General features: G+C 45.3%; 3 protein-coding genes across 4 annotated transcripts in view; 2 read left to right on the top strand and 1 right to left on the bottom strand.

Moving 5' to 3' along the window:
* Positions 1-10632, bottom strand: part of LOC137988005 (uncharacterized) — a 32040-nt gene extending 21408 nt beyond the window's left edge. For both annotated transcript variants that reach the window (XM_068834072.1, XM_068834073.1), the window contains exons 1-2: positions 10471-10632; positions 10224-10368 (exon numbers count right to left, since the gene is read on the bottom strand). The gene's annotated coding sequence lies outside the window, so the exon portion shown is untranslated. The remainder of the gene's footprint in view (positions 1-10223; positions 10369-10470) is intronic.
* On the top strand, positions 392-2944 carry LOC137987998 (ATP-dependent DNA helicase Q1-like). The gene is made up of 2 exons (XM_068834064.1): positions 392-757; positions 2756-2944. Exons 1-2 carry the CDS (start codon positions 392-394, stop codon positions 2942-2944), a joined length of 555 nt encoding a protein of 184 aa, XP_068690165.1.
* LOC137987996 (uncharacterized) lies at positions 6009-9233 on the top strand. The gene has a single exon (XM_068834063.1). The coding sequence runs from the start codon at positions 6009-6011 to the stop codon at positions 9231-9233; it is 3225 nt and encodes a 1074-aa protein (XP_068690164.1).
* Positions 10633-15000: the final 4368 nt, after the last annotated feature.

The raw sequence follows: 15000 nt of genomic DNA, 5'->3' as shown, positions 1-15000 counted from the left end.
TAAACTTGAATAACCAAAGGTTGAAAATTTAATAAAACAATTATTCCATTCGCCGTTGTTGGATACGAGATTAGTAATACCTAACTCGGCGCCAACGCGGGCTCATGGAATCATTGTTAATTATTTGAATGCATGGATGGAGAACTCCTTTTAAGGCCCTGTTTACAAGGAGGGAGGGTAACCCTAGTGCCAGGGTTACCGTAGCAAGAGGGTTACCCTATAGGCTCGATTTCCAGCCGTTTTGAGAGCCCGCGATCCTCGCCCCACACCACGGCTGGATCACTGGCCTACACATTGTATTTTTTGACCGATCACAGCCAAGCCTGCTCAAATCGAGCAGGCTTCCCTGTGATTGGTCAATTTTGTCAATTTTGTAACTCGTCTATCCAACATGGTGGATATTAGTGCCCCTGAGTTTTCTTCTTCTGTAAAGTGGGTGTTGGAGGGATTTCATATCGAGAAATTTAGAGAAACACAACTGGAAGCCATTATTAATTTGTTTCAAGGCAAAGATGTTCTGGTGTTACAGCCTACGGGCTCAGGGAAATCCTTGAGTTTTCAGTCTTTTCCGCTCATCGTCGATGAGCTGCGGAAGCCAGTCCATTCTAGTTGTGCTTTGGTCATATCTCCGTTAAACTCACTCATGCAGGACCAAGTCAGGTTCCTCACCTCAATCGGTATAAAAGCGGCATTTATTGGCGAGGAGCAGAATGACGAAGATATCAAAAAAGGAGTTGAGGCCGGTTTATTTCAGGTCGTATTTGGGTCTCTGGAGTCGTTTTTGGAAAGTAGCCGATGGTGAGCAATGTTGACAAATGCTACTTATAGCGAAAGGCTTGTCTGATTGCCATTGATGAAGCCCACTGTATCCAACACTGGTAAGCCTTTATTTGTTATGAAATATCTGTCGTAGCTGATTCCAACGTCCGCTTTGAAAATTAATCTCCAATTCAGAAAACACTGGATTTTAAATGTGGGTTTCATCAAGGGCAAGTTCTGATTGCTTGCCACAATGTTACACATTTAAAAGTAATTGTTTTGTCACGTTTGCTGGTTGAAAATAAAAGGCTCATTGATTTGAATGTTTTTATTGTCGTTTGTTACTGTGAAGATTTATACACGACAAAATATATTTTGGGCCTCAAGTTTCCATATCAATACAATCAAAGTTAACCTATTCCGGGTCCAGGTTCTCGCTAGCAACGATTTCCTGCAGCTTTAAAGCAAGGTCTTTAATCGGTTTTACCCTCTTTCTTGGGTCATCCAGAAAAGTACCACATACATCACAGTTTTGACGTGAAGAGAAAGAGGACCGAACAGATTTTTTCGGAGTCACAACCTCCGCCATTTTTTTCCCGCGCTGCTCATGTGCGACAATTTAATTTGCATAAAAAGCGGATGTGACGTCACGGACAAGCTCTACGGACGAGTGATCCAGCCGTAGTTGGGAGGAGGACAACTGCACTCACAATACGGCTGGAAATCGAGCCTAGTTACCAGTTACCTAGTTTCATCAACGTGCTTACAAGGCAGCTGGGGTTAACGCCCACCCGGGACAACTTTTTTGCGGTTTCCATTGTGTTTGCGATGCTGGCGGTTACCAAGCAAACAAAGTTGTCGCGGGTGGTTGGGTAACCCTAGCTGTGAAATTTTGCTTAAAAACCCGGGCTACCTTTGACCCTCCTGCTAGGGTAACGCTAGCAGTAGGGTTACCATACCTGCTTGTAAACAGAGCCTAAGTATATTTCATATCTCGTCAGTGGGTTGTCAGGAATGTTGTACGTGTGAACTAAAGTACTAATTTACATTTTTACCAAGTTTTGAAATAAAAACAGTAAATTTAGCAAGACAGTGACCCTTAAAGCTTTGCCCAAATACATTTGACTTTTGCCGTGCTATTTCATATTTCCAAGAACTCGCATGTTTCACTGTAACTTTAGCTGAATTTGTTTTTCACTTTTTATCAAGCTTAACAGAGGATTTCACCAAACTAGCACATTAAAGGTTATTAAAGGCATGTTCACTCAAAATAATCAAGTCCACGTTGTATCATCTCTTGCTCAAAATAACAACAAACTTTAAGGATGCAGCAGAAACAAGGGTAAATTTTCTTTTTCCCTCACGCATAAGCTAAGATTAGTCTCTTTTTTTCTGCGGCCAGTTTCCCCTAATCTTGCGTTGTATACGTAGACAGTATTGGGGAAAATTATCGAGTGACGAAGACACAGACCAGGAAACTCGGCCAAGAGAAGTTGAAGGGAATATGTCGCAGGGAATTTTGTCTATAGTGTGATGAACAATGAACATTGAATCGAAGAGAACTTGATTACGTAATTAAGCTTTTGTTCTGACTTGGATAAGATACCTTTCTGTTCTGTTTCATTTATCGAGTTTTACGCCCCTGTCTTCATGTACAATTGTTCACAGTTTGAATCAATTATATAACTAGCCATTCCCGTGTTTTTTAACCGTTTTTACAACTGTACACGTGAATTGTACCCTTATCAGAGAACGCCCCTTAAGTTTTTGTGGAGTTGGAGTTAGGAGATCTTCGGAGCAACACTGGAGGTTTCAGAGCAGTTTTATCTTTTTCGGAGTTACGTAACGTTGGAGTTTCTTTAGCCCTTTAAACAGGATCAGACGTAAGTTTCGGCCTATTATATGTAGCTTTCGTTTTGCTTTCAATTTGTTTCTTTTGTGATTAGTCTTAGCCCCTTTTTTTTTTGATCTCGTGCATTGTAATTTCCCCTTTTAGCTTTCACCGCATGTGTACAATAATTCAGACGAGTTGGTGTTCAAATTAAACGCTGTTGAGTCAACTTGTGCTGTTGAGTTCTATACTGTGGTTGACACTTCCCGATCTCCAGTGCACAACATCCCGTGTCCGCTGCACTGGGTACGCGACAGTGAAAGGTCTGAGGATAAAATCAACGAATGGAGGTAAGCGGTATCATACTTTAAACCCGGAGCCATCGAGAATGACGAGCCCAGGAAAAGAATGGCTGAACGTAGAAGGAGCGAAGGAGAGCGGAGCCAGGAGCAAAAGAGAGAGGAAACCCACACAAAAGGCTCTACAAAGCGCGGTAGAACTTAAACGGAGGCAAATCCTTAAGTCGCGTAAAAAGCTCCTTAGTGTTATGCAATCAGTAGAAGGGCTAAGTGATGACAGCCGTATTCATACTATAGCGCGTGACCTTACGCTCGCCTCGGAGGAGTTTGGAAGATTGTTGCAGGAGTTAATTGGCCTGTACGAGCAAGATTCACGCGGCGATTACTTAGAAGAGGCTCAACTTAGTGAAGAGAACGAGACCCTTAACCGACCCCTCCTACTTTTAGACAGCCTAAAGAATAGAATTACTAGACAATCCAACAAATTGTTGGAGACAAGATCTGTGTGTTCTCGTCTTTCCTCGCGCGATTCGTCAGCCTCCAAAACTAGCAGCACTACCGCTAGATTGCAAGCGCTAGCCGAAGCTAAAGCGGCAAGAGAAGAAGCTCAGTACACGCGGCTAATAGCGCAAAAAGAACTTGAACGCAGGACACGCGAAGCAGAAGCGCAGAAAATTCGACAACAGGAGATAGCGCAATTCGAAAGGGAGATCGCGATTCTGGGAGCAGACAAAAAAGCCGCGATGGCGAACGCTAAACTTAAAGTTTTCGAGGAGGCTCTTCTAGAAGAAGAACTTGAAAAAGATTTCAAATTACCAGAGTTAGAAGTTCCAAAAATCAAAGCAGAGGAGAGGACTACCCAGTGGGTACATTCCAACCCCCTAACCACAGGAAAAGTATCACGTTCCGAGCGAAATCACGAGCCGTTAAGCACGCCAAAACAAATAATGCTCCCATTGCGCCCCACCCCCGAAGAAAGAAAATCAGAGAAAACAGATCTCCTCCCTGAACTTCGCGTCCAAAACCCAGATCTGCCTCGGCAGCAACCCACAGATGAGGATTGTGTAGTGCCACAAAATACCATTTTCAATCGGCAACCACTTATATCCTCGACCCCTTTGAAAGATATCACCGGAAGTCAGCTGATAGATTCGCTTACAGTCGCAAATCAACAGATAGTTGCCGGCCTAGCGAGACAAAATCTCCCAAAATGCCAGCCTGACATATTCTCTGGGGACCCTACCCTCTTCCATCCCTGGAAAGGCGCATTCAAAGCTATGCTGTTAGACGCTGATGTATCCCCAACTCAGGAGATAAACTATTTAAGAAGCTTTACTAGCGGAAGGCCACAACGCCTAGTTGATAACTACCGGAAGCGGCAAATGCGCGACCCCGTTGCGTTACTAAAGGAGTTGTGGGACGAACTAGAAAGGCGTTTCGGGAGCGTCGCCGTAATTAGTAATACATTGTTGGAGCGATTACGAGACGCGGCGACCTTTGGTGAGCGAGAACACGATAATCTGCAGCTGTTCGCAGATCTTTGCGCGGATATCGAAAGTCAAGTGACTTATCTTCCCGGACTTGCGTGCCTCAACTATCCTAACGCCATGCAACCAATAACCGAGAAGTTGCCACGGTTTATCCGCGCCAAATGGGAGAAAGAAATAGCTTGTTACTCGAACAGCAACGGCGGAGCGTATCCCCCCTTCTCCAGATTTTCTAAAATAGTCCAGGAGCAATCAAAGATAAAGAACGATCCAAACGTTCTGGCCGGTCAAGCAGCCAGCCCCACCCAGGTTTCAACACCTAAACCACGCAAAGAAAAGAAAACTCTAAAAACAGAGACTCGGCCCGCAGCTGGAAAGGACGGCGCCGGAGAGGATAGGAGGGAGGCCCCTGAAAAAAGAGAAAATAAGACTAAACATTGCCCGTATCACGAAAGGGACGGACACGATCTGCAGGAGTGTAAAGCGTTCACAGCGAAACCCCTGGAAGAACGTACGGAGTGGATTAAAGACGCCCACCTATGCTTCCGCTGTTTCAGCCCTTACCACGTCGCGAGCCGGTGTAACACCCCAGTACAGTGCGCTATCTGCGGAGACAAGCGTCACAGCGCCGTACTGCATAAGGAGAAGCGGCAAGCTTCTAAACTGGAGAATGAAGCAGTCAACCCGAAATGTACCGTACTCTGTGGACCTACAGGAGGCGTGTCCTGCAGCAAAACTCTGCTCGTGGACGTCTATAGCCGGCGTAACCCACACCTCGCTAAGCGCGTCTATGCTATCGTTGATGAGCAGAGCAACAGTTCCCTCGTCACTAGTGAACTAGCCGACGACCTTGGAGCGGACGGACCCTTAGAAAAATACTTCTTGTCCACGTGCAGCGGCGAGAAAGAGGAGAAGTATGGTCGAAGGGTGGCAGGCATTACAGTACGTTCACTTAGCGGAGCAGAGTTCGCCGCGCCGACCCTCACCGAGTGCGATACCATCCCACAAGACAAAAGCGAAATCCCCACCCCAGACATGGCGAGGAGTTTCCCACACCTAAAGGCCATAGCGCACGAGATACCTCCCATAAACGAGACAGCTAAGATTCACCTCCTACTTGGCCGAGACGCACCAGAGCTTTTAAAAGTCAGGGAGTTCAGAAATGGCCCGAAAGGAGCCCCCTGGGCCCAGCGACTGGCCCTCGGCTGGACCATCAGTGGTCAGATGTGCCTTGACTTCGCCAGTGGTCCCGCACACGTCCTCACTCGCCTCACCAGCCTGTCCACTGTTATGGAGAAAGAACCTAACACCGGAAGCAGAATTTACGAGCTAGTACCTTGCCCCAACCAGATCAAGGTTACAGACCCCCTCTTGCAGCGTGCCACTGACGACATATTTAGGAAGACACGAGATGACAACGAGCCTGGTCTCTCCCGCGAGGACCGCAAGTTTCTAGAGATACTGGATAGGGGTATACACAAGAACGCAAAGGGAAACTGGGAGATGCCCCTACCGTTCCGTAACGAGCACCAGACTATGCCAAACAATCGAGATCAAGCAATGCAGCGCCTACAAGGGCTTCTCAAGACATTTGCCAGGAAACCTGAAATGAAATCGGACTATCTGGAGTTTATGGGAAAAATAATCGACAAAGGCCACGCCTCAGCTATCCCAAGTAAAGAAGTCCCGTCTCCTCCCGGCCGTTCCTGGTACTTACCGCATTTTGCGACTTATCACAATACAAAGCGCACCATTCGCGTCGTATTCGATTCCAGTTGCGAGTTTGGTGGAATTTCATTGAACAAAGTACTTTTATCGGGCCCTGACCTGATGAACAACCTTATTGGAGTCCTCATGCGCTTTCGCAAGGAGAATATAGCAGTGATGTGCGACGTCGAGCAAATGTTTCATTCATTCTACGTTGACCCATCACATAGAGACTTCCTTCGTTTCCTATGGTTCGAGAGTAACGATCCGTCAAAGCCCATCATAGAATATCGGATGAATGTACACCTATTTGGCAATGGACCTAGTCCCGCAGTCGCTACCTACGGCCTACGCAGAACAGCCATTGACGGCGAGGAGGAGTACGGCGAGGAGGCCAAAGAGTTCATTTGCCGTAACTTTTACGTCGATGATGGTTTGACCTCGCTCTCATCTATTCAAGGAGTGACAGACCTGGTTAAGAGTGCACAAGCTACCCTAGCCACAGCTAACCTTCGACTTCACAAAGTGGTTTCTAACTCTGTGGAAGTCATGAAAGCCTTCCCGGCCGAAGACCGAGCAAAGGACGTGCGTGACCTGGATTTACGCCACGACAGCTTGCCAGCTCAACGCTCACTCGGGGTATTCTGGGACCTGGAGACAGACGCCTTCACCTTTAAGGTATCCTTGCCGGAAAAGCCATTCACAAGGAGAGGAGTATTGTCCATCGTCAACTCTGTGTACGACCCGCTTGGCTTCGCAGTACCTGTTATGCTCGAAGGGAGAAAAATACTGCAGCAGCTTGTCTATATGGGAAAACGGACAAAGGAGAACAATACCCCCCTGGCCTGGGACGACCCTCTGCCTACCACAATGATGAATCGGTGGACGCGTTGGAGAGACTCTCTCGTAGAGTTGCAGAACCTTTCCGTGCCTCGCTGTTACCGCCCTAAAGATTTCGGCAGCGTGACAAGAGCGGAGCTACACGCCTTTTCCGACGCAAGCCAGGACGCTATTGGAGCCGCAGTCTACCTTCGCCAGTTCAATGAAGCAAACGAAGTGACTACAGCTCTCGTCTACGGCCAAGCAAGAGTCGCCCCGTTAAATCCGACGAGTATACCGCGTCTAGAACTGTGCGGAGCGGTCTTAGCTGTTCAAGCAGCCCAGAGAGTTGTAAAAGAAATCGATCTGAAGATTTCTGATGTGATATACTACACCGATTCGAAAGTGGTACTCGGCTACGTTACCAACGAGAGTCGACGGTTCTATGTGTACGTAGCCAACCGAGTCGAGCTGATTAGGAGCATGTCTACCCCGGAACAGTGGAGATATGTGGAGACCGATTTGAACCCGGCAGACCTAGCAACGCGCGGAGTTCCCTCAAGCGAGCTAATGGAGACGAACTGGCTGGTAGGCCCGGAATTCCTACGCAAACCGGAGAGAACCCTCCCAACCGATGAAACGTTCGCGCTCGGCGCAAGCGATCCTGAAGTGCGAAAAGCAGTGTTCAGCGCCAGTGTAAATACGCACGAGGAGGAAGAGCCAGGCCTTGGAGCAGGGAGGTTCAAGAAATTCTCTTCATTAAAATCTCTGCAGCGGGCAGTTGCTAACCTAATTGTCATTGTCACAGAATTCAAACACCGGAGAGACGTTAAAGCAGAAAGTGTTAACCTCAGGAGCGAAGCGCGTAATACACAATGCAAACTCAGACCCCCGACAGTGGAGGAATGGGATCAAGCCCTGCGCGTCATAATCAGCTGCACGCAGAGAGAAGCGTTCAGCGGGTTGTTAAGCGACACCAGAAGAGAACCTGACCTACCGAGAGAGATCCAAAGTAGCGCCAAGAAGGCTCTCAAAGGCTCGCAGCTGTACCGTCTCGATCTCTTTCTAGACAGCCACGGGATCCTCCGCGTCGGAGGCAGATTAAGGAGAGCTCGGATGGAGTATAACGAGAAGCACCCGATCATACTATCGAAGCGTCACTATGTCTCACAGCTAATAGCTAAACACTATCATCATGAAGTACACCACCAAGGCAGACAGATTACCGGAGGTGCAATTAGACAAGCAGGATTCTGGCTTATTGGAGGCCATGACGTAGTGACGAAGGTCATCGGAGCCTGCGTCCTTTGTAAGAAGCTGAGAGGACCACACCTAGAACAGCGTATGGCCGACCTCCCGCTAGATAGAACTGAAGTCTGTCCTCCCTTTACCAACGTAGGGTTTGATGTCTTTGGCCCCTGGGCGGTGCAAACGCGTAAGACTAGAAGAGGAGGAGTAAACGCCAAGCGTTGGGGCCTAGTGTTCACGTGCCTGAGCAGCAGAGCCATCCACATCGAAATCTTAGAAGCTATGGACTCCAGTGCCTTTATCTGTGCATTGAGGAGGTTCTTCGCACTACGAGGCCACGCTAAACTCCTCAGGTGCGACCGGGGTACAAATTTCGTTGGAGCTAAGACGGAGCTTGACGCAGCGGCATCCGAGTTAGATGACAAGAAAGTGGAGAAGTTCGTAACGGAGTGCGGTTGCAAGTGGGAGTTTAACCCTCCCCATGCATCACATTTTGGCGGTGTGTGGGAGAGGCAGATTAATACAATTCGACGTGTATTGGATGCTATGTTCGCTGAGTTAGGTCAGAGCCAGCTTACACACGAATTGCTGGTGACTCTGATGGCTGAAGTTGTAGCCATTGTGAACGCTAGACCGATAGCAGCACTGCCGTCCGACACAGATGACCCGCAGCCTCTGTCCCCTGCGATGTTACTCACTATGAAGACACGTCCACCCGGACCCCCTCCAGGTCAGTTCGTGCGGACGGATATCTACGCGCGCCGTCGATGGAGACGAGTCCAGTTCCTTGCGGAACAATTTTGGACCAGGTGGAGGAGAGAGTACTTGCAGAACCTACAGCCGCGACAGAAGTGGGTGGAGACGCGGCGAGACCTCTGTGTAGGAGATATCGTTCTCGTGCGAGACGAATCACAACACCGTAACGATTGGCCACTGGGACGAGTGTTGGAAGTCCTGAGGAGCGATGACGGCAGAGTGAGGAAAGTCAAAGTAAGCGTTGTCAGAGCCGGAGAAAGGAAAACGTACCTTAGACCGATTAAGGAGCTGGTTCTACTCCTGACCGACACAGCTGATCCAGACTAGCAGTAAACGCCATGACAATATGAGTAGCAAGGATAAGAATCCTTGGGCGAGGAGTGTGATGAACAATGAACATTGAATCGAAGAGAACTTGATTACGTAATTAAGCTTTTGTTCTGACTTGGATAAGATACGTTTCTGTTCTGTTTCATTTATCGAGTTTTACGCCCCTGTCTTCATGTACAATTGTTCACAGTTTGAATCAATTATATAACTAGCCATTCCCGTGTTTTTTAACCGTTTTTACAACTGTACACGTGAATTGTACCCTTATCAGAGAACGCCCCTTAAGTTTTTGTGGAGTTGGAGTTAGGAGATCTTCGGAGCAACACTGGAGGTTTCAGAGCAGTTTTATCTTTTTCGGAGTTACGTAACGTTGGAGTTTCTTTAGCCCTTTAAACAGGATCAGACGTAAGTTTCGGCCTATTATATGTAGCTTTCGTTTTGCTTTCAATTTGTTTCTTTTGTGATTAGTCTTAGCCCCTTTTTTTTTTGATCTCGTGCATTGTAATTTCCCCTTTTAGCTTTCACCGCATGTGTACAATAATTCAGACGAGTTGGTGTTCAAATTAAACGCTGTTGAGTCAACTTGTGCTGTTGAGTTCTATACTGTGGTTGACACTTCCCGATCTCCAGTGCACAACATCCCGTGTCCGCTGCACTGGGTACGCGACATATAGGAATATGTCCTGTTGGTTTACAATATTTACAACCAGATTAACGACTATGTTTCAGTCAAATATTTCACTTTTCAATAACACAATCATAGTTTTTCAGCCATTTAAGAAATGTTTTTATTCCTTCCAAAGATCGGCCAATTAATTGTCGCGCCCTATTTCTTGACCCGGCATAATCGCTCGGACATAAAACTGTTTATCAACTTACTTTAACCACTGAGAATTCTCTTTCTGTTATCTTAGAGATGACTCATTTTTAAACCAAGTTGAATACAAGCGGTGATTTTCCTGAATATCGTTCCTGGAGACCACTTACCTCAGTTCCGTTGCCGATTCGCTTTCAAAAGATCGTGCGAAAATATGAACCATCCAAACTCCTACAAAAGCTGGGCGGAGAGAAGTCTTCTTGCAGAAAGCTCGAGCGAGACTCGGTCTTTAAACTTGAATTAAAATCTTATCCACTAAAAAGAAAATTCAACATAACATTCGATTGAGAAAAACACTGACATGTCGGAAGACATTTGAAACCCAAAGGAAGTGATCTTACTATCACTTGCACTTACCTCCTCGCAGTAACATAAGAAGGAAAGAAAATGAGGAGTCAGAAGCGATCGCAATGCAAAATGAGAATAAGCCGTCTTCAAGCTATTCTTTTTGTTTTGAGGGGCCCTGCACGTAGCATACAACTTCGCTTGGTAGTACAAGATACATGACTTGCGATCAAGTTCCGCGCACCGATTAATAGCCGGAAAAGGGCCTTTAGGTCATACAAATCAATCGTATTTTGTAGTGTCACGGCGTCACGGTGATCACGATGATGTCTCCGCTGAAAAAGATTCGGCAACCAACTCTCTAGAATTATTCACATCACAAGACAATTTAATAACATCTCTCAAAATAGCAGTGTTTCCTCGGCTTTACAGTCATTTAGGAGCTGTTTCAGGGACTCGCGAAAAACAGGGTTTCTAGTAACCTAAATGGCCTGGAATGCGATGTTTGCAACAAACGGGAAAAATTCTTTCTTCCAAAATCGTTAATATTTCGAATCTTGTAAACCCTGATCGAGCTGGTCCTTTTATAGGAGTAGAAACCTGGACCCTCTCTGTCTGACTGAAGAAGAGAGCATGGGTGGGACTTACACCAGTCTTTCAGAAGAATTCTAAAAAAATAGCTGGAGATCTTAATACCCATCCCTCCAAACCTTCTATGGAGGATATCACTGAGGTTCAAGCAAAAACAACTGCTAACGGACTAAAAGTGAGATCATCTCGTCTCTTCTTCTCTGTTATCCTTCTGTCTTGGAACAGTGTCCATTCCCGGAAGCTGTTCACATAGATTTAGAGACTGATGACATCTCGGTCTTGAATCGGCTATGTGAAGCTGCCACTTAAAGGGGTGCCTAAAACACCCGCCTGATATGTTAGCTACGCCATGCTGATGACGCCCAACAAGGCCTAAACAGCTGTCCATGGCTGCTAATTGACCGGGTGAAATGGTTGTGCGCATGCGTGATGTGTTGGCCACACCTTAGTTGAGTTATGTCACCTTGCATTTTTCGTTGTAGCCGGACGATAATGATGAGTTAACTTTCAATACCCATTTCAGTTAAGAGGAGGAATTGTAGCACCCTGTTAGCTTGTTCGATTTTGGCGTTCTCGGACGCTCGCGCTGGAAAAACCGGTTTGCCGAGAGAAAACAAGATTGACTGGTCCAGAAGTTCGGGCTGCGGCGGCTTCAAAGAGTTGACGCGATTCGGGCAGAGCCTCATTTTCTCCTCAGTAAAGAAAAAGACAAAAGGAGGCTCTGCTCGCAGGGTGGAATTGTAGATGCCCATATGAACTAAGCACGTGGGAGTCGACGTAGTAAAATTTTTGTTAATTGATCATAACTAAAATATCCTGCGAAAACAGCGTGATTTATCAAACTCAAAACCGATAGGAAGACATTACTATCATTCACATGCCTTTCATGCGATGCGCACTCTTAACTTAACGACCTTACAAAGACGCGCATTGACCATATTTGATATTTCAGGTTGTGTGGAGGGAGTGGACCCCTGACGAAGAGTTTCAATTTTCTCTACTAACATGCGCACCGTTCATAACAGCTTAATTCCTCAAGATGGCACGCCCTTTTCACGCCCAACGAGATGACTATCTGGTAGCTGTAGTCTCCCTAATCACTGAAGCCGGAGGCGATAATGATCACATGTGGCGTCGCCATTGGCAGATTTCAGTTGCTTTGAATTCCCTTTGAAAGAACTGACTGACAGACCGGGCATTTGGAAGGAGGATTTACTCTACAACGCCTTCAAATTAGCACACTTCGAGGAAGATACATACTCGTCCATGTAAGTTTTCCTTCAAGTTGTTGCATTTTCTTTGCAAAATGACAGGTTTGGCCGGCCAGTTCTGACAAAAGGAAAATGCCCTTAAAACGAGCTTGGTGCCTCGTCTTTGTTGCACTTTTCATCAACACGCGATTTCTTAAGTTCAACTCTACTCAATTCTAACGGTTTCAATTTCGCGGCTTTTCGCGTTTTACGTGACAGTTGGTGGACAGTCAGTGGTTTGATAGGCTGGATTACCGGCCGCTGGTTCGGAAAAGGAGCCCGCGTTCCCAGGTTTTTGCAAGGAACAAAAATCAGATTCGAGAGAGCGGTGGAAATCGAGCTTTGTATTTCGCGATTCTCCGGCCTCTTCGTCCTTTTGTGCTCCTCTGGAAATCATGTGAGACTGATGCAGAACGGGTAGGAGCCGGCAAGTGACCACTAATGAAGCCCCTTTCGTTACAAACCTTTTAAAAAATTTTTCTCCAGAAATTTACATGATCCCGAAGACCATAAAAAAGGTATAAATCAGAAACTCGCATTTCAAGAGGGTTAGTCCATGTGACGTGAGCCGAGGTAATTCCCTTAGGGAACACAGCAATAAAAACACCAACCCCTCCCTTGATCTCGCAACATACTACAATGACAACTTCACAAGAGTTTTAATAGAGTATACAATTAAGGGGAAAATACCTAAATAATAATTCTAAATGCGAAATAAATGAATAAACTGTTGGAGTGAGGCATGATAGATAATGCCATAGATCGGCGAAAGCTAGGAATAAAGTTTTCAAAAGCAGCTCAAGGTCTCACAGTCTAATCATTTATCATTCATTTAAAACATGCTGCTAAAGGAGAACGTCAAACGACTAATTGTAGACTAATCCTAAAATTACTGTTCTATGACTAATGATTAATTATGACTAATTATTGTTCTATGACTAATGACTAATTATGACTAATTATTGTTCTATGACTAACTTAATAACAGCTTGATACAACCAATATTTAGAAATAAGCAAAGCATAGTAATGAGCAAAGCAATACAGTTCTCCTTTGCCGCTATCTTATTTCGCTGGCCTCCAAAAAGCTTCCGCTACCGAAACACTCTAATTCTCAAAATACATCGTAACAATCTGCCACTCAAACTTTTCTTCACCCAGTGGCTCCCGGTTGCGGAAAGTAGAAATCAGTTCTACTTTCCGAAACGCTTCACGCAAAGTTGCAACGAATTTTCAAATCATTGCGTAGTTTAACATTTCTCCTGCAACTTGTGTCGTAACGATTACGGCACCAGCCAATGAAAATGTTCCTCATGTGATCATCGAAAACGAGACAGGTTGCAAGAAACGTTGCATCAAGCAACTTGCTGTGTAATGTGAGAACATTTGTCGCAACAAAATTGCGAGGCAAGTTGGAAGAAAAATTGCCGAGTGCAAAAGCGCCTTAAGACTCTACGGTAATTAACGGTAATACTAATGACAATACCACACTACGGTTTGGTAAAAAAACAGAACTTGTAACGAAAATATATTTCATGCCACACCAAACCAAAACAATATATCTTAATGCCCTTTGCAAGTTTATATCTTTACATCACCAAATTCAATACACGAGAGTTCCAGTTCATAGTACAACCAGGCTGTTAATCAGGCATAGTCTGATGCTACTCCGGCCCGGTTTCAAAATAATTGAACGTACGTAGCTTAGAAAGTTGTGATTCAAAGACCTAACGTCTCGAATTTCCTGTCTAGTGACTTAAAAAGAATCAGGGGAGTTCCAATGTTACTGTTAATGAGTCCTTTTATGCATGCTTATACATGAAAGGAGCCTATTTATGGTAATTAACATAGTAGGATCAAATTACTTCTGAAACGCAATGGCACCCGTTTGAATATTTTTACGTACATTTAAATTCTCCCTAAAAACTAATTCTTTTTATTTTCAAATTTTACCTTTGAGCTTAAGAAACAAAATATTAAACTATGATTTAATCCGGTTTTCTGAGGATATCGTCAATTATTATATACTCAAAAAATATCGCGTTTCTGATTAATCAGTGATTAGCTCCTTGAGCGGGCAAGATGAACCAACTCTCGTGCTGTGATTGGCTACCCGAGCGGGCAAAATGGAGCTACACTGCCCGCTTGGGATCTCTCGCTTTGGTCCCGCAAGATAAAAGATACCTTTTTGGGGGTTTTATCCCATATAATAAATCCTCTATTGAACAAGCTTGTTCGGTCAGGATGGCTGGATATTGGCCTCGTTCTTTTTTGCGTGTTTATGGACCATGACTTCGTCTCGGTCCATAAACACGCAAAAAAAGAACTTGGCCAATATCCAGCCATCTTGACCTCATATGTATGTACTTATAGATTAAGCATTTTATCATATGGGCTCCACACTATTCATGACCACTCAGAAGATGAAGTTTGGGCAAAAAATTATAAATTTCCACAGAAAATGTACCTAATAGCGGAGCTCCGCGCGGAGCACCATAGTTAAGAAAATATGAAAATTTGTTTTTAAAGCCATAACGTCTTGAACGTCCGTACGTACGTACGTCCACCCCTCTATGTATGCCAATGTGACCAGTATCATGCTAGTTTACAATTTGATCAAATGACACCTGTCAAAACAAGGTATCCGCTGACCAGTATTACGTGACCATATCGCGGGCTCAAGCTTAGAGCTCACCGAGGTCAGCTGTTTTTTTTAAAGTTGACCTTTGACCAGGTACTGGTTTTCGATTAGAGTGCAGGCT

This window comes from Montipora foliosa, unplaced genomic scaffold (assembly GCF_036669935.1).
Source record: "Montipora foliosa isolate CH-2021 unplaced genomic scaffold, ASM3666993v2 scaffold_401, whole genome shotgun sequence".
In the NCBI taxonomy this organism is placed as follows: Eukaryota; Metazoa; Cnidaria; class Anthozoa; order Scleractinia; family Acroporidae; genus Montipora; species Montipora foliosa.
Note: the sequence above shows the minus strand (reverse complement) of the source record. Positions and strands in the feature narration are given on the sequence as shown.